Genomic DNA, 21,042 nt, shown 5'->3' on the forward strand with positions numbered 1-21,042 from the left:
CTGCCTCTTGTGCCATTTTTTACTTTTTTTTATCTCTTTTTGTTGGCATAGCTGGAGACCTTGTTTTTAGATTTGGTTTGTATTTTTCCATAAGGTGTATCTGTGTGAACGTGTTTTCGTGTAAAAAATATCTTTTCAGATTCTAAACCTGGTGTATATAGTGAGAGAAAAAGAAAAAAGACACAGGCCTGTGTTGCAGGATTCACTTAATTGTGCTGAATTGTTCTAATGTAACTAAACCCACTGTGAGAATGAGTGTTGTGTTAAAATAGGTACCTAGTAATTAAAAGAATTACCAGGCAATTTTATGTGAACAGGGTTCTGCTGCCGGGAGCAGATGTAGATCTTATTACAATATATTGATCTGTCTGATTATGACTGATAATCTAGTCCTGGTTAGAACCTTGAAGAATTAGTCAATCGTAAGCGAGTGTTCCCCTTTAATAGGGCCCACTCGTGTAAGTGAATATTATATTAACTCTAATACATTGTGATTAAGGAAATTGTAGAACCATTTTTCTTGAACAAGGTTCTCTTTCTCAAGCAGGTTCAGACCTGTTTCAATATGTTAAAATACCAGATTAGTCTGCTTCAACTTTGTATCTACAATATTTACTTAAGCGTGTAAAAATATTCCAATCTAATTGTGCCTACACCTATACTTGGATATTATATTAACTTAAGTCATAGCACTTGAAAAGTGTTAATAAACACTATCCCTTAAACAATATTCTCCGCTGGAGCATATATAGCTCTATTGCAATGTTTGGGGCTGATAGATTATGGTCGGAAATCTGTTCCCGCATTAGCCCCTACAGGGTTCACTTAGTCATGTAGGGGTATTCCATTTTAACTGTGCCCTCTCATGTATACCTGTATTATATTAACTTAAGTACATAGAAATGGGACGAATTATCATACAATATTTTTTTAACAGAATTCTCCACCTACTGCAGGTTAAAATCTATTACTGCATTAAGTTACCAGTCTATGACCAATACAGTATATCTTGTTATTAAAGCTTCCTAATTCCGATAACATACAGTGCTTGCTTGTACAGTATTATCTATTTCTTAACTTTTAAGAAAGCAATACAACTTTTGAGACCGTCATTAGCCTAACACTTGCAGCATTCAAAAAATAATACTCTTTCCTGAAACAGTAGTTATACTGCTTCACTAAAACAATGTGGTATACCGTATACACACCCTCTTTGTCCAGCCTAAGAGGAAAAGACACAATGGTAACAGGCAAACTTATGCATGCAAATATTATACACTAGGTCAATCTCTCTATAGAATCTCTTATGTTTTCCAGTCAGATTTATATTGATATTCTTCTGGTAATTCACTCTTTCTATCTTATAACTTATCAATCAACCACTGGTATTCCTTCCCTGCTGCTTAAAGGGACACTCAGGTTAAATTAAATTTTCATTATTCAGATTCAGCATGTAATTTTAAACAACTTTCCAATTTACTTCCATTAAAAAAAATGTGCACAGTCTTTTATATTTACAATTTTTGAGTCACCAGCTCCTACTGAGCATGTGCAAGAATTCACAGACTATACGTATATGCATTTGTGATTGGCTGATTGCTATCACATGGTACAAGGGGAGTGGAAATATACATAACTTTAACCCCTTAACGACTGAGGACGTGCAGGGTACGTCCTCAGAAAAAAGGCAGTTAATGCCTGAGAACGTACCCTGCACGTCCTCAGTGTGGAAAGCAGCTGGAAGCGATCCTGCTCGCTTCCAGCTGCTTTCCGGTTATTGCAGTGATGCCTCGATATGGAGGCATCCTGCAATAACCTTTGTAAGCCATCCGGTGCAGAGAGAGCCACTCTGTGGCCCTCTCTGCACCGGAGATCGGTGGCTACCTGCGTTGGTGGGTGGGAGCCGGACCGGGAGGCGGGTGGCGGCCATCGATGGCCATGTGGATCTGAAGGGGGGCGGGATCGTGGGCGGGGGTGGCTGGGGGCGCGCACGGGCGCGCGCGCGTGCACGGGAGGGTGGGGGCGGGCGCGTGCACGGGGAGGGAGCGGGTGGGAACCGCTACACTGCAGAAAATGGGGAAATAAAAAATATAATAAAAATAAAATCTAAACAATCAGCAAGGTGGTGGGGGTTTGTTTGTGGGGGGTGGGGGGTTGGGGGAAGCTACACTACAGAAAAAAACAAAAAACCCCAAAAAAAAGCACTTTTTATTGTAAACTGGGTACTGGCAGACAGCTGCCAGTACCCAAGATGGCCCCCAATAAGGCAGAGGGGAGGGTTAGAGAGCGGTTTTGGGGTGGATCAGGGAGGTTGGGGGCTAAGGGGGGGATCCTACACAGTAGCATATGTAAATATGCTAAAAAAAAATTTCATTTTTTTTTAAAAACCCTTTTATTTTAGTACTGGCAGACTTTCTGCCAGTACTTAAGATGGCGGGGACAATTGTGGGGTGGGGGAGGGAAGGGAGCTGTTTGGGAGGGATCAGGGGGTGGGATGTGTCAGATGGGAGGCTGATCTCTACACTAAAGCTAAAATTAACCCTGCAAGCTCACTACAAACTCCCTAATTAACCCTTTCACTGCTAGCCATAATACACGTGTGAGGCGCAACAGGATTTAGTGGCCTTCTAATTACCAGAAAGCAACGCCAAAGTCATATATGTCTGCTATTTCTGAACAAAGGGGATCCCAGACAAGCATTTACAACCATTTGTGCCATAATTGCACAAGCTGTTTGTAAATGATTTCAGTGAGAAACCTAAAATTGTGAAAAATTTTACGTTTTTTTTCATTTGATCGCATTTGGCGGTGAAATGGTGGCATGAAATATACCAAAATGTGCCTAGATCAATACTTGGGGTTGTCTACTACACTACACTAAAGCTAAAATTAACCCTACAAGCTCCCTAAAAGCTCCCTAATTAACCCCTTAACTGCTGGGCATGATACACTTGTGGTGCGCAGTGGCATTTAGCGGCCTTCTAATTACCAAAAAGCAACGCCAAAGCCATATATGTGTGCTATTTCTGAACAAAGGGGATCCCAGAGAAGAATTTACAACCATTTATGCCATAATTGCACAAGCTGTTTGTAAATGATTTCAGTGAGAAACCTAAAGTTTGTGAAAAAATTTGTGAAAAAGTGAACAATTTTTTGTATTTGATCGCATTTGGCGGTGAAATGGTGGCATGAAATATACCAAAATGGGCCTAGATCAATACTTTGGGATGTCTACTAAAAAAAAATATATACATGTCAAGGGATATTCAGGGATTCCTGAAAGATATCAGTGTTCTAATGTAACTAGCGCTAATTTTGAAAAAAAATGGTTTGGAAATAGCAAAGTGCTACTTGTATTTATGGCCCTATAACTTGCAAAAAAAGCAAAGAACATGTAAACATTGGGTATTTCTAAACTCAGGACAAAATTTAGAAACTATTTAGCATGGGTGTTTTTTGGTGGTTTTAGATATGTAACAGATTTTGGGGGTCAAAGTTAGAAAAAGTGTGTTTTTTTTCAATTTTTCCTCATATTTTATCATTTTTTTTATAGTAAATTATAAGATATGATGAAAATAATAGTATCTTTAGAAAGTCCATTTAATGGCGAGAAAAACGGTATATAATATGTGTGGGTACAGTAAATGAGTAAGAAGAAAATTACAGCTAAACACAAACACCGCAAAAATGTAAAAATAGCCTTGGTCCCAAACGGACAGAAAATGGAAAAGTGCTCTGGTCACTAAGGGGTTAAAATATGTTATAAAAAAATCTACTACTCATTTGAAGTTCAGACTAAGTGCTATTGCATTGTCTTGTTATCTTGCATTTGTTGATTATGCAAATCTAATGTGTTGACTGGTCCTTTAACTTTTGTTACGACATCAGACTGAATTACATTAATTTAGAAGGCTTTTAACATATTATTACAACCCAGGACATATAGAGCTTATTCCCAACACTTGAGCGGCTTGAAATTTGTTATGTTCAAAAAATAGAGACAGCCAACAATGAAACATAAATCTTCCTGTTTCTTGTCGGTCCTTTACGATCTGTAATTTTTAATTATGCAGTGTCACTTGGTCAAATCATGTTTCCCACTTAGTATCAGGGGTAAAAAGGAAAACTCTTCTTTAAACTAACAGGCAAAGTCCTTCACAGACGTTTTTATAAACAACAACATTCAAAAGGATAGCAAGATGTCCTGCAAATTGGGGGGGGTTTAACCAGAAGACCCTTTCCCTTCCCCTTTCTTTTTCAGTACAGTCCCATGTGTAACTGATCAGGAAAAGAATAAGCAATCTTCTTCTGAATAATTGTTTATTAAATCTCTCCTCCACAGAGGATTAACAGTAGTATAATTGTCCCTGTTTCTGTGACCAGCTATACCACTTTATCTTGCTGTACTTGGCAGGATCCCCGGTATTACCGGTAAAAAAGAAAAGAAAGATAAAATATTCCACAACAAGCACACGCAACGTCTATAATAGCTTGTGCAGCAGCTTATCTTAAACGATACTTGCAGTTTCCACTGATTCCCTTTAACGGCTATGCACGTGTTCCAGGCCACTTCACCGGTGCCTTCCTGAATCCAGTTCCAAACGCAACACCTCTCGTCTGTCTCCTGTTGGAAGGCACAACAGGATTATGAAGATTTTCTTTGTCCGTTATGTGGGACTCTCGGCACCTTTCCTCACTTAGTCCAACTGCAGGGATTGCCTCTGTTATCCGTCTGCTTACTGTTGTTCTGCAAACAGGATTGTCACCCGGCACTCCAATTGCTGCGTGTGTTTGTGGCCAGTGCCATCCGGCCTCTACTGGCTGAAGGGACTTCCGTCAATTGCTTCTTAGGTCTTTCCTCCCCAGGTCGGGTACTCTCTCCCCGGGAATAGGAGTTTTGCTTAGCGGGGTGTTGGATTACTAGCTCTTTCTTCCAGAGCTACAGAGCGCGCGTCTTTGCTTCACACTTCACACTCCTCCCAGTGGAAGTCGACGTATGGCATTCTTGCTTCCCCCAGACAGCTAATAAACTTAGCATCTTAAATCAGATGCCACATGTTTGAGGGTGCGCTACCACTCGCCAAATGCAAGCAAGGGAAACAAAATGTATAATATATTGAAAAATATTTGTATATAAAATTAATAAATAGTGCAGTGGTGCAGAAAGCAAGGTTTCAAGGGCATACCTGGGCTACTGCTACAGTAATTATAAAGATACAGACACAAAGCAGCAGTATTTTTAGTAATTTATTTTTTTATTAAACCATGTTTTATATCACTTGCTAGATACCTGCCTCCTTGAGTGAAGTATTTTTGTTTAGAGTTTTCCAGGGAGCCACACTGAGAAGGAGTGTACCAGCTTGCCATGGATTCAGTTTAGCTGAGGGACTGTGGATGCCCAGCACGTTGGTGCTTTTTAGATGTAAGATTATTGCTTTCCTAATAATGTGGTACTGTTTTGGGAAGTTACTACTTTATGAGGTTTCCTAACGTTTTTGTCTTCACTATCACCTGCAGTACAGTTACCACGTTACCAGTGCATGTTTGTCATGTATCTCCCCAGCAGTCATGGAAAGTAGCAGTTGCACGAGATGTGTGACTGTGTTATATAATCACAGCACTGTGTTTCTTATGTGGTACATTTATCTGCGGATGCAGCTTCGGAGCCCTACTGGTGCAGACTTGCACATGGGAGCCTACAATGCGGCCATATAAGCATTTACAATGATAAGCAACAGATACTCACCATTACGTTGGGTGGACAGGTTCCAAGCTGGAAATCTTATCTGTCTGCAGTATAAGAAATCCGGGCCTATATCTTTGCTCCCACTCATACGAAGACCCATGGAGGGGGATGCGCGCAACTGGAAGGCTCCCCTTACCTTGTGTGCCACCCCTGCAGCCTCTTTTTTCAGCAGCCACACAGACCACCAGCATCAGTGCACTGTATTTAATTCATTCACACTCTCCATCATTTAGAGAACATGAGCAGAGGTGCATCACCCTTCTGTCAGGTTCTGAGCTCAGTTTCCATGTAGCAAGTGGATTAACAGTGTTATAAAAGCCAACATACTGATACCTATTACTTAGCATGCTTTAGGAATATGAATAACGCATGTAAAATTAAATATAGCCCTATACACAGTACTGCCTATTGTTTAGGTAATGCTTATTATTAATGCATTCAGATGGGTTCAGATGGTGCTTCCCAGAGTGAGTGGTTCTACTCCATGGGGGGAGGTGGAATTACAGAGGGAGCTCTAGTAGGCACGAGAGGTTGAAGGGGGTGCTGGGATTAAGTCGATGCCGGTGGGCCCCCAGTTTGATAATTGTAATTTGCTGTGCTTTAACCTGTGGCAAGGAATGTGCCGTGCTGATACAATCCACGTCACTACCTACACTCTGAGCTGGTGCCATCTATCAGTGTGCTTGTGCACAGCTACAGACATGTGTCTAATGCACATTAAAAGCAATCTGAACAGTGATCATTTTTTTACATATGTTCCTTTAAGTACATATTTTTCTGCTAATAGCCATGATTTTTAAAGGAGCAAAACATATTACAAATACCTGTATCCCTAGCCATATGTATTAGAGTAAGTGTCCCTATAATCTCACTTGCACTGAATTAAAGGAATGTGAACGTTAACATTAAACTGTCACAATTATGTATGCAATTTCAATATTATGATATAATTGACATAATTATCTTGGTAAGCATTATTAAAAAGCATACCTAGGTAGGCTCAGGCATAACAGTGCACTAGAGGGATCTAGCTCTTAATTGAAGGCTTGATACACATGCCTCTTGTCATGGTTTCACAAGACGTCTTCAGCTAGCTGCTAATAGTGCATTGCTGATCTGGGGCCTACGTTATCTGTGCGTTTAATCCCTTTGCAGAGGTAAACACATAGTTATATGCAAGCAATAGTGCAATAAAATGCTCAATCACTTTGCAGTGTTTTATTTTTTAAAATATTATGTCACTTTAAAGGGACAGGAAACCCCAAAATGTTCTTTTATAATTTGGATAGAACATACCATTTTAAACAACTTTCCAATTTACTTCTATTATCAAATTTGCTTCATTCTCTTGTTAACTTTTGCTGATGAAGCAGCATTGCAAAACTGGCAGCTAACTGAACACATCTAGTTAGCCAATCACAAGAGACAAATATATGCAGGCACCAATCATAAGCTAGATCCCACTAGTGTAGGATATGTGCATATTCTTTTTCAACAAGGGATACCAAGAGTAGAAAGCAAATTTTAAAATAGAAGTGATTTTAAAAGGGTCTTAAAGTGACATGCTCTATCTGAATTATGCAAGTTTAATTATTTTGACTTTCCTATCCCTTCAATTTTAAATTTAAGCTCTTTTTTCACATTGTTCTAAAACTAATTTCATAGAAAATATTTGTTTATTTATGATGAGTCTTGTACAGTAAGTAAAGTGTCTTATTTCACTTGCACTCTCCTTCTCTTCAGGAAACCCAGACATCGGTATTTTGAAGCACAGAGATAGATATTATGTTTTCAGTTCTAAGGAAGCTGCTTCTATGTTTGCTAAAGATCCTGATCACTACATCAGTTTAATTGGAGAAAAAGCCAAGCAGTGTGCAGAATTAATCCAGCTACTAGAGCTGCATCAGCAGTTTGCATCGATTACTCCTTATTCCCAGGTATAATGCTTCTTCAAAAGAGCTTAAAGGGATATTACTCATTTTGTTTAATTTGTCACATCTAAAAAGTGTCATTTTAATATGTATTACAGTTCCCGTTAGTTCCAAAAACAAAAACCTTTAACTTTCCCTTTTTCACGCAAAAAAAAGGATAGAGATATTTTTAACATGTTTGAAAAGAATACTTTAAATGTGTCATTACATCCTGCAGTCTTCATATTTGCAAGTTACACTTTGTTTATGTGTATTTTGAAAAAGTTTTAAAGTGATGGTAAACTTAAATTGATCACTTCTAATAAAGAAGTGTTGTAACTTACTTTTTATCTAGCCATGCCATTCTAATAGCCCACGCTCTGGCCACCCGCTTCAAAACTCATATTTCCATCTAAAGGGGAGGAGAGTCCACGGCTTCATTCATTACTGTTGGGAATTAAGAACCTGGCCACCAGGTGGAGGCAAAGACACCCCAGCCAAAGGCTTAAATACCTCCCCCACTTCCCTCATCCCCCAGTCATTCCTTCCCTTTCGTCACAGGAGGATGGCAGAGAAGTGCCGAGGATTCGGAGTAGTCTCTTATGGAGGGTAGTACTCTTCACAGTGGGACTGGAGTTTTAAGTAGACCTGTCAGCCTCTCAGTGAGAGCCTGGGTGAAAGTTAGAGTCCGGAGATGCAGGGAGAGTCTTTCTGCGAAACCATCCCGACTCATATTAACTGCTCCACAAGCAATCAGCGTTGACAAGTTTTGCCTGCTTTCTGCACTCAATTTCATGTTAGGAGCGAGGCTACTAACCTGTCACACTTGAAGGGCAGTGTTCCTGTTCCACGGTGTAGATTCTGGTAAGATCGTTTCATTTTTTATTCATAATGATAGCACAGAAGAAAGGGTCACCGTTTGACGCCTTTAATCTTTAAAGAATCAAGGGCTAATATTCCTAGAAAGGGGATTATTGAACAGGGGGGGTTATGCATAATATTGTTTATTGTGTCATTGCTGCGTTATGTGTGAGATGAGGCTCTGGCAATGTGTGGAACTTTCAGGTTACTGGCGGGAGTATTGCATGGTCCTTTTTGGCATGTTTTCTCCTTAGTGCAGGGGCGGTCCTGCCAGGCATTCCATGTGACCGGGTGTGCCTATCTCTCTTCCTCTGTAGAACAGCGGCGCAGGAGACTAAACGGTTTCTGTAGTCCTGGTTCTAGTAGGTGGTGAGTGCCCCGGCCATTGGAGGTATAAAGGTGCCTATTTATAAGTTAAGCTAGTCCGTAATAAAAGCGCAAGCTATGGAGGACTCTGACGCATTAGAGGGTTCTCCCTCTTTAACAAAGTCTCATTCCTGTGTTTATTGTGAGGAGGTTCTGGTAGATCAGCCTGCTCAACTATGTTCCACATGCCTTGATAAAGTTACGGCATCTAAATGTAAACAAATGTCTAGTGCTACTGAGCCATCCACCTCTGAGGGTTCCTCGTTCCGTGAGGTGCGTTCCCTGCATTCATCTCCTATTGCTCATGCAGCACCCGGGGTCCAACCGTTACTCCTTCGGGAGAGATTCGTTGGCCGTCACACTTTGGGAATTAACTGGAATCGGCGGTTTCGAAAGTAATCCTTGCCTTACCACGTTCTGCTAAGCGCAAGCGTAGGGTGTATCATTGCGGCCCGGCCCAGGGGTTGTCTATGCCGATGGAAACCCCAGAGGCATTATACGATGACAAGGCCCACTCCGACTCTTCGGAGGTGGCCCCTTCTGGGTCGGAGTCTGTGTCATCTAAACCTCCGGCTGCGGAGGAGCCTGATTTAGGATGGAGAATCTGCACTTTTTGCTGAGGCAGGTGATTGCTACTCTGGAGGTTCCGGAGCCTAAGATTCAGGAGGAACCTTCAATTCCTAAACTAGATAAGGTATACGAGGACAGGGTAGTACCTCAGACTTTCCCGGTTCCCGTTAAGATGGCTAATATTATTAAGAATAAATGGGAGTGATTATGTTCTTCCTTTTCCCCTTCTTCTTCCTTTAAGAAACTGTTCCCCATTTCAGACTCTCAGCTTGAGCTGTGGGGTACCGTCCCTAAGGTGGATGGTGCTATCTCTACGCTCACGAAGCGGACAACTATTCCCCTCGAGGATAGTTCGTCATTTAAAGAGCCCATGGATAAAAAGCTGAAAAACATGTTGAGAAAGATGTTTCAGCACACAGGGTTTGTTTTTCAGCCAGCAGCGGCCGTTGCTGTGGTTGCTGGAGCTGCGACATATTAATGTGAATCCCTTTGTGAAATGGTCGAGGGGGAGGCTTCCAGCGACGAGATACAGGATAAGATTAAGGCGCTGAAGGTCACCAATTCTTTCATCTGTAATGCCAATATGCAAATTATTCGCCCGAACGCTAAGGTGTCAGGTTTTTCAGTTTTAGCTTGCAGGGCTCTGTGGCTAAAGTCTTAGTCTGCGGACATGACCTCTAAGTCTAGGCTGTTGTCCCTGCCTTTTCAAGGAAAGATTCTGTTTGTTCCAGGACTGGATTTGATTATATCCATGGTTACGGGAGGCAAGGTAACTTTCCTACTGCAGGATAAGAAGGCTAAGCCTAAGGGATCTACTTTTCGTCCCTTTTGTGCAGACAAGGCCCAGCGCCAGCAACCCGCCACAAAAGTGGACCAGTCTAAGGGAACTTGGAAGTCAGCTCAATCTTGGAACAAGTCTAAGCAGAGCAAGAAGCCCACCAAGACGAAATCGGCATAAAGGGGCGTCCTCCAACCGGTCTCCGGACCAAGTAGGGGGCAGATTATCTCTCTTCTCAGAAGCCTGGTTGCCAGACGTTCAGGACCCTTGGGTTCTGGAAGTGGTCACTCCGGGTTACAGGATACGGTTCAGATTCCATCCGCCCAGGGGAAGATTCCTCCTGTCAAACTTTACTTTAAGACCAGAAAAAAGAGAGGCCTTTCTAGAGTGTGTGAGAGATCTCGCCTCTCTCTGCGTTATTGTACCAGTACCCCATGCAGAGTGGGGTCTAGGGTACTATTCCAATCTTTTTGTGGTTCCAAAGAAGGAGGGCAAGTTCCGCCCGATTCTGGACCTAAAGTGATTAAACAAGTTTCTGAGTGTTCTATCGTTCAAAATGGAAACGTTCGATCTATCCTGCCCCTTGTTCAAGAGGGACAGTTCATGACCACTATAGACTTGAAGGACGCTTACCTTCATGTGCCAATTCACAGGGACCACTTCAAGTTCCTAAGATTTGCATTTCTGGACCAACACTTCCAGTTTGTGGCCCTTCCTTTTGGTCTGGCGAAGGCCCCAAGAGGCTTCATGAAGGTTCTGGGGGTGCTACTTGCAGTGGCCAGATCCAGAGGCATTGCTGTGGCAGTTATCTTGACGACATCCTAGTCCAGGCGTTGTCGCTTAGTCTCGCAGAGGATCATTCGAGGGCTCTTCTTCTTCTGCTCCAATCTGATGGTTGGAAGATCAACTCAGGTAAGAGTTCCCTGGTTCCCAGCAACAGGGCGGAGTTCCTGGGGTTGATAATAGACTCTATGTCCATGAAAATATTTCCCACAGACCATGGACGCAGGAAGATTGCATCCACCTCTCTTGCCCTTCAGTCCTCCTCAAGCCCCTCAGTGGCTCAGTGTATGGAGGTGATCGGACTCATGGTTTCAAGCATAGACGTCATCCCATTCGTCAGTTTCCACCTCAGACCTCTTCAATTGTGCATGTTAAGACAGTGGAATGGCGATCATTCAGATCTATCACAGCAGATATCCATGGATGCTCGGACTGGGGAACTCCCTCTCTTGGTGGATCCGTCCGGAGCAACTGTCCATGGGGACATCCTTCTTGAGACCGTCCTGGGAGATCGTGACCACAGACGCCAGTCTGGCAGGATGGGGAGCTGTTTGGGGTGCCAGGATGGCACAAGGAAAATGGTCCCGGGAGGAGTCTCTCCTTCCGATAAATATTCTGGAACTCCGAGCAATCTTCAATGCTCTGAAGGCATGGCCTCCTCTGGGGTCGTTCAGCTTCATCAGATTCCAGACCGCTTACATTAACCATCAGGGGGTACGAGGAGCTCCCTAGTAATGAGGGAGGTGTCTCGGATCTTGGAGTGGGCAGAGTCCCACAGCTGCTCACTCTCAGCGATTCACATTCCAGGTGTGGACATCTGGGAAGCAGACTTTCTCAGCAGGCAATCCTTCCATCCGGGGGAATGGTCTCTTCACACCGAAGTGTTTGTGGAGATTTGTCTCAGAAGGGGAACGCCTGAGATAGATCTCATGGCGTCCAGACTCAATTGCAAGCTACCCCGATACGGGTCGAGGTCCAGGGATCCCCAGGCAGAGCTGATAGATGCCTTAGCGGTGCCTTGGGGGTTCAGCCTAGCTTATATTTTTCCACTGTTACCACTTCTACCTGTGGCACGCATCAAACAGGAGTGAGCTTCAGCCATTCTGATTGCTCCATTGTGGCCGCGGAGGACGGGGTTTGCGGATCTGGTGGGGATGTCATCCTCTCCGCCGTGGAGGTTACCCTGTCGCAGGGATCTGCTGGAACAGGGCCATTTTCAACATCGAAATCTAGTTCTCTGAGGCTGACTGCGTGGAGATTGAACTCCTAATCTTGGCCAAGAGAGGCTTTTCAGAAAGCGTGATTGGTACTCTAGTTCAAGCAAGGAAGCCAGTCACTTGTCGCATCTACCATAAGGTGTGAGGACTTACTTGTCCTGCTGTGAGAAGCATGGATACCCTTGGCACAAGGTGAAGGTATCCAGGATTTTGTCCTTTCTCCAGGACGGTTTGGAGAAGGGTTTTGCCGCCAGTTCCTTAAAGGGACAGATTTTGGCATTATCCGTCTTGTTGCATAGGAGACTTGCTGAGCTCCCTGACATTCAATCTTTTGTTCAGCCTCTGTCTAGAATCAGGCCTGTCTTTAGACAGTCTGCTCCTCCATGGAGCTTATACTTGGTCCTTAGGGTATTGCAGAAGGTTCAGTTTGAGCCTATGCATTCCGTTGACATTAAGATTCTGTCCTGAAAGGTTCTCTTCCTGTTGGCTGTTGCATCGGCACACAGAGTATCTGAACTGGCTGCCTTGCAATGTGAGCCTCCTTATCTGTTTTTTCATGCGGATAAGACTGTACTTCGCACTGGTTTGGGGTTTCTTCCCAAGGTGGTCTCTAATTGTAACATCAATCAGGAAATAGTTGTTTCTTCTTTGTGTCCTAACCCTTCTTCTTCTAAGGAGAGGTTACTTCATGACCTGGATGTGGTTTGTGCCTTAAAGTTCTATCTTCAGGCTACGAAGGATTTCAGATAGTCTACATCTCTTTTTGTGGTGTATTCAGGGAAGCGCAAGGGGCAGAGGGCCTCTTCTACTTCTTTGTCCTTTAGTTGAGGAGCTTGATTCGCTTGGCCTATGAGACAGCGGGACATAAGCCTCCTCAGAGGATCACGGCTCATTCAACTAGAGCTGTGGCTTCGTCTTGGGCCTTCAAGAATGAGGTGTCTATGGAGCAAATTTGTAAGGTGGCTACCTGGTCCTCCTTACACAGTTTTACAAAGTTTTACAAGTTTGACGTTTTTGCTTCTGCAGAAGCTGTTTTTGGGAGAAAAGTGTTGCAGGCTGTGGTGCCCTCATATTAGGGTCCGCCTTTTACCCTCCCGGTTTTATTCAGTGTCTTCTAGAGCTTGGTTATATGTTCCCAACAGTAATGAATGAATGAAGCCGTGGACTATCCTCCCCTTTAGATGGAAAACATAAATTATGCTTACCTGATAATTTCATTTCCATCGAGAGGAGGAGAGTCCACGTCTCCCGCCCGTATCTCCGAGGGGCGGACCCAACTGACACCATTTATACCCTGCTATTTCTCCTACTGTTCTTTGTTCCCTCTTTAGAATGACTGGGGGATGAGGGAAGTGGGCGAGGTATTTAAGCCTTTGGCTGGGTTGTCTTTGCCTCCTCCTTGTGGCCAGGTTCTTAATTCCCAACAGTAATAAATGAAGCCGTGGACTCTCCTCCCCTCGATGGAAATGAAATTATCAGGTAAGCATAATTTATGTTTTTTGTGAGCTAATGGTTTGAACTGCTCTCCAATTGGTGCTCTAGCTACAAAAAAAGTGCCGTACGGCTACAGCATAGGTTGGAGAACAATTCAAACCGTTACTCCCCCCCCCCCCCCCCCCCCCCAAAAAAAAAACATTTTTTGAAGTGGGTGGCCGGAGCATGGGGTATTAGAATGGCACGGCTTGATTAAAACGTAAATTACATTGCATCTTCATTACAAGTGATCAATTAAAGCCCCTGTCAACTATTGCTTAGATTCTGAACCTGATTTTAAAACCATGTTAATTTTACCATCACTTTAAGTACAAATTAGTCACATGATAGCTTATATCAGTGGGCCTGCAATCTAGGTCTTACTACCAGTGGATGGTTGTCAGATCACTGTAGACCACTGGTTTTCAAAGCTCTGTCCTCAGGCCTCCCCAATAGTCCAGGTTTTCAGGATTACCTTGGGTGAGAGCAGGTAAAATAACCAGGTTTACTAATCAGCTGATTATTTCACCTGTGCTCTAGTTCAGATATCCACAAAATGTGGCCTGTTAGGGAGGCCTGAGGACAGGTTTGAAAACCAGTGCGGTAGACCTTACAAATCACAAACAAAATCAATTAATGTAAAAACGTGAAGAACATACTAATAGAAAATCTCAGAGAGAGGATAAGGTCAGACTGAAGAGAGAGGTTAGAGGTGGTGAGGCAGGGGTCAGAGAGGTTAGAGGTAGGGAAGCAGTAGTCAGAAGGAAAGATAGAGTTAATTGAGAGAATGGTGTTAGAGGGAGAGATAAATCAGAAGGAGATAGAGCCATTAGAGATAGAAAGGAAGTTGTCAAAAGGAGGAGACAGGAGGTCAGACTGACTGAGAAAGGTCTGAGGGAGTGAGGCAGAGATCAGTGGGAGAGATAGCTCAGAGGGAAATAGTCTACAGTAACTGAGCTCTTTATGAACTACTTTCCCCACTCTTGCTGCTTCATAGTTCCCATCTGCTTCCTCACAAACATATCTCCCTGTAGTAGACAAAAATACCCAAGACTTTACCCACAGTGCTTGCACTAAGTTGTTAGTTTATCTCAGTAATCATGTTGCAGTGACAGATTCTACAATCTGCATAGTGCCTGCTTATACAGTATGTAGGTTACCCATTGCACATCTGTCTTTACAGAGACATTAAAATGGGCCCTGGAGCAGAGGGGGGGGGGGGAAACTTTCGAATGTACTTTTATCATCAAATTTGCTTTTCCATCTAAAGGGGAGGAGAGTCCACGGGTTCATTCATTACTGTTGGGAATTAAGAACCAGGCCACCAGGAGGAGGCAAAGACAACCCAGCCAAAGGATTAAATACCTCCCCCACTTCCCTCATCCCCCAGTCATTCTTTGCCTTTTGTCACAGGAGGATGGCAGAGAAGTGCCGAGAATTTGGAGTAGTCTCTTATGGAGGGTAGTACTCTTCGCAGTGGGACTGGAGTTTTAAATAGTCTTGTCAGCCTCTCAGTGAGAGCCTGGGCAGAAGTTAGAGTCCGGAGATGCAGGGAGAGTCTTTCTGCGAAACCATCCCGACTCATATTAACAGCTCCACAAGCAATCAGCGCTGACGAGTTTCGCTGCCTGCTTTCTGCACTCAAGTCCATGTCAGGAGCGAGGCTACTAACCTGTCACACTTAAGGGGCCAAGTTCCTGTTCCATGGCGTAGATTCTGGTAAGATCGTTTCATTTTTTACTCATAATGATAACACGGAAGACAGGGTCACAGTGTGACACCTTTTATCTTTAAAGAATCGAGGGTTAAAGGGACATGAAACCCAAAAAAATTATTTCATGATTCAAATAGAGAATACAATTTTAAACAACTTTCTAATTTACTTCTATTATCTAATCTGTTTTATTCTCTTGGTATCATTTGTTGAAGGAGCATCAATGCACTAATGGTTTCTAACTGAACACATGGGTGAGCCAATCACAATCTATATATATATGCAGTCACCAATCAACAGCTAGAACCTAGGTTTTCTGCTGCTCCTGAACTTGCCTAGATAAACTTTTCAGCAAACGATAACAAGATTAGGAAGCAAATTAAATAATAGAAGTAAATTGGAAAGTTGTTTGAAATTGTATTCTCTATCTGAATAATGAAATAATTTTTTGGGGTTTCATGTCCCTTTAATATTCCTGGAATGGGGATTATTGAACAGGGGGGGTTTATATATTTATTTTATTGTGTCATTGCTGCGGTATGTGCGAGATGAGGCTCTGGCAATGTGTGGAACTTTCAGGTTACTGGCGGGCGTATTGCGCGGTCCTTTTTGGCATGTTTTCTCTTTAGTGCAGGGGCGGTCCTGCCAGGCATTCCATGTGACCAGGTGTGCATATCTCTCTTCCTCTGTTGATCAGCAGGCAGGAGACAAAAACAATTTCTGTAGTCCGAGTCCTAGGAGGTGGTGAGTGCCCCGGCAATTGGAGGTATAAAGGTGCCTATTTATAAGTTAAGCTAGTCCGTTATAAAAGCCGCAAGCTATGGAGGACTCTGACGCGTTAGAGGGTTCTCCCTCTTTAACAAAGTCTCATTCCTGTGTTTATTGTGAGAAGGTTCTGGTAGATCAGCCTGCTCAATTATGTTCCACATGCCTTGATAAAGTTACGGCATCTAAATGTAAACGGATGTCTAGTACTACTGAGCCATCCACCTCTGAGGGTTCCTAGTCCTGTGAGGTGCGTTCCCTGCATTCATCTCCATTTGCACATGCAGTGCCCCAGGGTCCAACCGTTACTCCTTCAGGAGAGATTCGTTGGCCGTCAGACTTTGTGGACCAACTAGAATTGGCAGTTTCGAAAGTGATCCATGCCTTACCACGCTCTGCTAAGCGCAAGCGTAGGGTGTACCATGGCGGCCCAGCCCAGGGGTTGTCTACGCAGATGGAAATCCCAGTGGCATTATACGATGACGAGGCCCACTCCAACTCTTCGGTGGAGGCCCCTTCTGGGTCGGAGTCTGTGTCATCTAAACCTCCGACTGCGGAGGAGCCTGATTTTAGGTTTAGGATGGAGAATTTGCACTTTTTGCTGAAGCAGCTGCTTGCTACTCTGGAGGTTCCGGAGCCTAAGATTCCGGAGGAACCTTCAATTCCTGAACTAGATAAGGTATACGAGGACAGGGTAGTACCTCAGACTTTCTCGGTTCCCATTAAGATGGCTAATATTATTAAGAATAAATGGGAGCGATTAGGTTCTTCCTTTTCCCCTTCTTCTTTTAAGAAACTGTTCCCTGCTCCGGACTCTCAGCTTGAGCTGTGGGGTACCGTCCCTAAGGTGGATGGTGCTATCTCTACGCTCCCGAAGCGGACAACTATTCCCCTCTAGGATAGTGCGTCATTTAAAGAGCCCATGGATAAAAGGCTGAAAAACATGTTAAGAAAGATGTTTCAGCACACAGGGTTTGTTTTTCAGCCAGCAGCGGCCGTTGCGGTGGTTGCTGGAGCTGCGATATATTGGTGTGAATCCCTGTGTGACACGGTCGAGGGGGAGACTTCCATCTACGAGATACAGGATAAGATTAAGGCACTGAAGATCCCCAATTCTTTCATCTGTGATGCCAATATGCAAATTATTCGCCTGAATGCTAAGGTTTTAGCTCGCAGGGCTCTGTGGCTAAAGTCTTGGTCTGCGGACATGACCTCTTAGTCGAGGCTGTTGTTTCTGCCTTTTCAAGGAAAGATTCTATTTGGTCCAGGATTGGATTCAATCATATCCACGGTTACGGGAGGCAAGGGAGCTTTCCTACCGCAGGATAAGAAGGCTAAGCCTAAGGGATCTACTTTTCGTCCCTTTCGTGCGCGAAAGCGGACCAGTCCAAGGGAACTTGAAAGCCGTCTCTATCTTGGAACAAGTCTAAGCAGAGCAAGAAGCCCACCAAGATGAAATCGGCATGAAGGGGCGGCCCCCAACCGGTCTCTGGACCAAGTAGGGGGCAGATTATCTCTCTTCTCAGAAGCCTGGTTGCAGGACGTTCAGGACCCTTGGGTTCTGGAAGTGGTCACCCAGGGTTACAGGATAGGGTTCAGATCCCATCTGCCCAGGGGCAGATTCCTCCTGTCAAACCTGTCTTCAAGGCGAGAAAAGAGAGAGGCCTTTCTAGAGTGTGTGAGAGATCTCGCCTCTCTCTGCGTTATTGTACCAGTACCCCATGCAGAACGGGGTCGAGGGTACTATTCCAATCTTTTTGTGGCTCCAAAGAAGGAGGGCACGTTCCGCCCGATTCTGGACCTAAAGTATTTAAATAAGTTTCTGAGTATTCCATCGTTCAAAATGGAAAGGATCAGATCTATCCTGCCCCTAGTTCAAGAGGGACAGTTCATGACGACTATAGACTTGAAGGACGCTTACCTTCATGTGCCAATTCACAGGGACCACTTCAAGTTCCTAAGATTTGTGTTTCTGGACCAACACTTCCAGTTTGTGGCCATTTTGGTCTAGCGACGGTCCAGAGAGTCTTCACGAAGGTTCTGGGGGCGCTGCTTGCTGTGGCCAGATCCAGAGGCATTGCTGTGGTGCCTTATCTGGACGACATCCTAGTCCAGGCGCTGTCGCTCAGTCTCGCAGAGGATCATTTGAGGGCTCTTCTTCTTTTGCTCCAATCTCACGGTTGGAAGATCAACTCAGGAAAAAGTTCCCTGGTTCCTGGGCACGATAATAGACTCTATGTCCATGAAAATATTTCTCACAGACCATCGACGCAGAAAGATTGCATCCACCTGTCTTGCCCTTCAGTCCTCCTCAAGCCCCTTGGTGGCTCGGTGTATGGAGGTGATCGGGCTCATGGTTTCAAGCATAGACGTCATCCCATTCGCCAGGTTCCACCTCAGACCTCTTCAATTGTGCATGTTGAGACAGTGGAACGGCGATCATTCAGATCTGTAACAGCAGATATCCATGGATGCTCGGAGTCGGATCTCCCTCTCTTGGTGGATTTTCACAGTTTTTCACCACTAGAGGGCGTTAGTTCATGTGTTTCATATAGATAACACTGTGCTCATGCACATGGAGTTCCTAGGAGCCAGCACTGATTGGATAAAATGCAAGTCTGTCAAAAGAACTGAAATATGGCTTCTCCATAAGCTAATGATTGAGATCGTAACTCCTATGTGTTCTGTTTGTACCAGTAGGTAATGCAGTTTAGTCTTATGCTTATTTTCATGTACAAAAGTGGCCTGTTCAGTTAAAATGTATGTTTCCTTAATAAATATACACACACGCACCCTGCTGTGCATGAGGTAACCAACAGACTTAAAGGGACACTAAACCCAAATTTTTTCTTTCATGATTCAGATAGAGCATTATCAATTTTTCTTCGTTCTCTTGCTCTCTTTATTTGAAAAAGAAGGCATCTAAGCTAAGGAGCCAGCCATTTTTTGTTTTAGACCCTGGATAGCACTTGTTTATTGGTGCTATCCAATCGGCAAGGATAAACCAGGTTGTGAATCAAAAATGGTCCGGCTTCTAAACTTATATTCTTGCTTTTCAGATAAAGATAGCAAGAGAATGAAGAAAAGTTGATAATAGGAGTAAATTAGAAAGTTGCTTAAAATTAATTGCATGCTCTATCTGAATCATGAAAGAAAAAAAATTGGGTTCAGTGTCCCTTTAAGTATTAATAACAACTGTCATGGGGTGGGTGTTTCCAGAGGTTGCTGAAGAGAGCAGCGGTCAGTTCTGCAGTCAGGTTTGGTCTTCCTGGTCTGAAAAAGTATCATCTTCCAGCAGAGAGACTCCAGCAATCTTCTGCACCACTCCAGTGGACAGGGTCTGTAGTGCAGACCTGTGGTAAACAGCCTGCTTAATGTACCAGGAACCTTAAGAGGGCGATTTATCAAGCTGAAGCGGACAGGGGTGCACATACGTGCCCTTGTCTGCCACAGCTCGCCTCTGGTGGGCTGAATTCCCCTGGAGGAATTCAGCATTGCACACGAGCGCTATTTTGCGCTTGCGTGCAATCCCGCCCCCTGCCCGCACACAGCCAATCACAAGGGCAGGAGCTGTCAATCTCCCGGTTCGGACTAGACCGCAGAGATTGAATTTCGCCACTTTAGAGGTCTGATGACCGCTGCTTGTTAAATACGGCGTGCAGCTGTTGTGAGTCGAAAGGCTTGCAAAGCCTTTGATAAATCAACCTCTAAGTGATGGTAGCTCAGCAGACAAAGTGATATTAGCCCATTCATCCCAGTGACACAGCCAAATCTTGTATCCTGGAAGTCTGTTTTATTGAGAGAACTGCAGGAGTATAAATAGCACTTCTTATCTCACACAGTGTGTCATAAAAAAATAAAAACTCTGTCCTATAGACACTGAATATTTGGCAGCCAGAAAACCTAGAAATGAGGAAATGTGGCAAATTAGCAGCCTGGTGGTAAGCCAGCCAATAGCAGAAAGGCCACTGTAACAGTTCCTGATTGGTCAGAAACTCAACTCTCGAATGGCTAAAAGAACCAATCAAATGCATGTTTCAGCCAATCAGAGGAGTGGCTATTTTGTATGAAGTATGTCATTGAGTTTGCCTGGCGCATATTCTTGGTATTCCCACCCTTTCTCAATACATAAAACAACCAGGTAAGATAGGGAGCTTGCTGGACTTACTGTATTATTAATGTTGCAGCACCTAACTTCCCTGGTAAAATTGTACATTAAACATTTTAAAATTCACTTACCCATTCTAACAATAATTGTAAAAATTACTATTTCTCTTGTTAAGTGTATCCAGTCCACGGATTATCCATTACTTGTGGGATATTCTCCTTCCCAACAGGAAGTTGCAAGAGGATCACCCACAGCAGAGCTGCTATATAGCTCCTCCCCTCACTGCCATATCCAGTCATTCTCTTGCAACTCTCAACTAAGATGGAGGTCGTAAGAGGACTGTGGTGTTTTATACTTAGTTTATTTCTTCAATCAAAAGTTTGTTAATTTTAAATGGTACCGGAGTGTACTGTTTATCTCAGGCAGTATTTAGAAGAAGAATCTGCCTGCGTTTTCTATGATCTTAGCAGAAGTAACTAAGATCCTTTGCTGTTCTCACATATTCTGAGGAGTGAGGTAACTTCAGAGGGGGAATAGCGTGCAGGTTTTCCTGCAATAAGGTATGTGCAGTTAAAATATTTTTCTAGGGATGGAATTTGCTAGAAAATGCTGCTGATACCGAAGTAATGTAAGTAAAGCCTTAAATGCAGTGATAGCGACTGGTATCAGGCTTATTAATAGAGATACATACTCTTATAAAAGTGTATTTTAAAACGTTTGCTGGCATGTTTAATCGTTTTTTACATATGTT

The 21,042-nt window shown here is 43.6% G+C and overlaps 1 protein-coding gene across 5 annotated transcripts in view; it reads left to right on the forward strand.

Moving 5' to 3' along the window:
- CFAP206 (cilia and flagella associated protein 206) overlaps positions 1-21,042 on the forward strand; it is a 125,128-nt gene that overhangs the window by 95,843 nt on the left and 8,243 nt on the right. For all 5 annotated transcript variants that reach the window (XM_053710519.1, XM_053710521.1, XM_053710522.1 and 2 more), the window contains exon 11: positions 7,490-7,683. In XM_053710519.1, coding sequence (XP_053566494.1) covers positions 7,490-7,683 — 194 coding nt within the window. The remainder of the gene's footprint in view (positions 1-7,489; positions 7,684-21,042) is intronic.

The sequence above is a fragment of the Bombina bombina genome, chromosome 4 (genome assembly GCF_027579735.1).
Source record: "Bombina bombina isolate aBomBom1 chromosome 4, aBomBom1.pri, whole genome shotgun sequence".
NCBI classification, from domain to species: domain Eukaryota; kingdom Metazoa; phylum Chordata; class Amphibia; order Anura; family Bombinatoridae; genus Bombina; species Bombina bombina.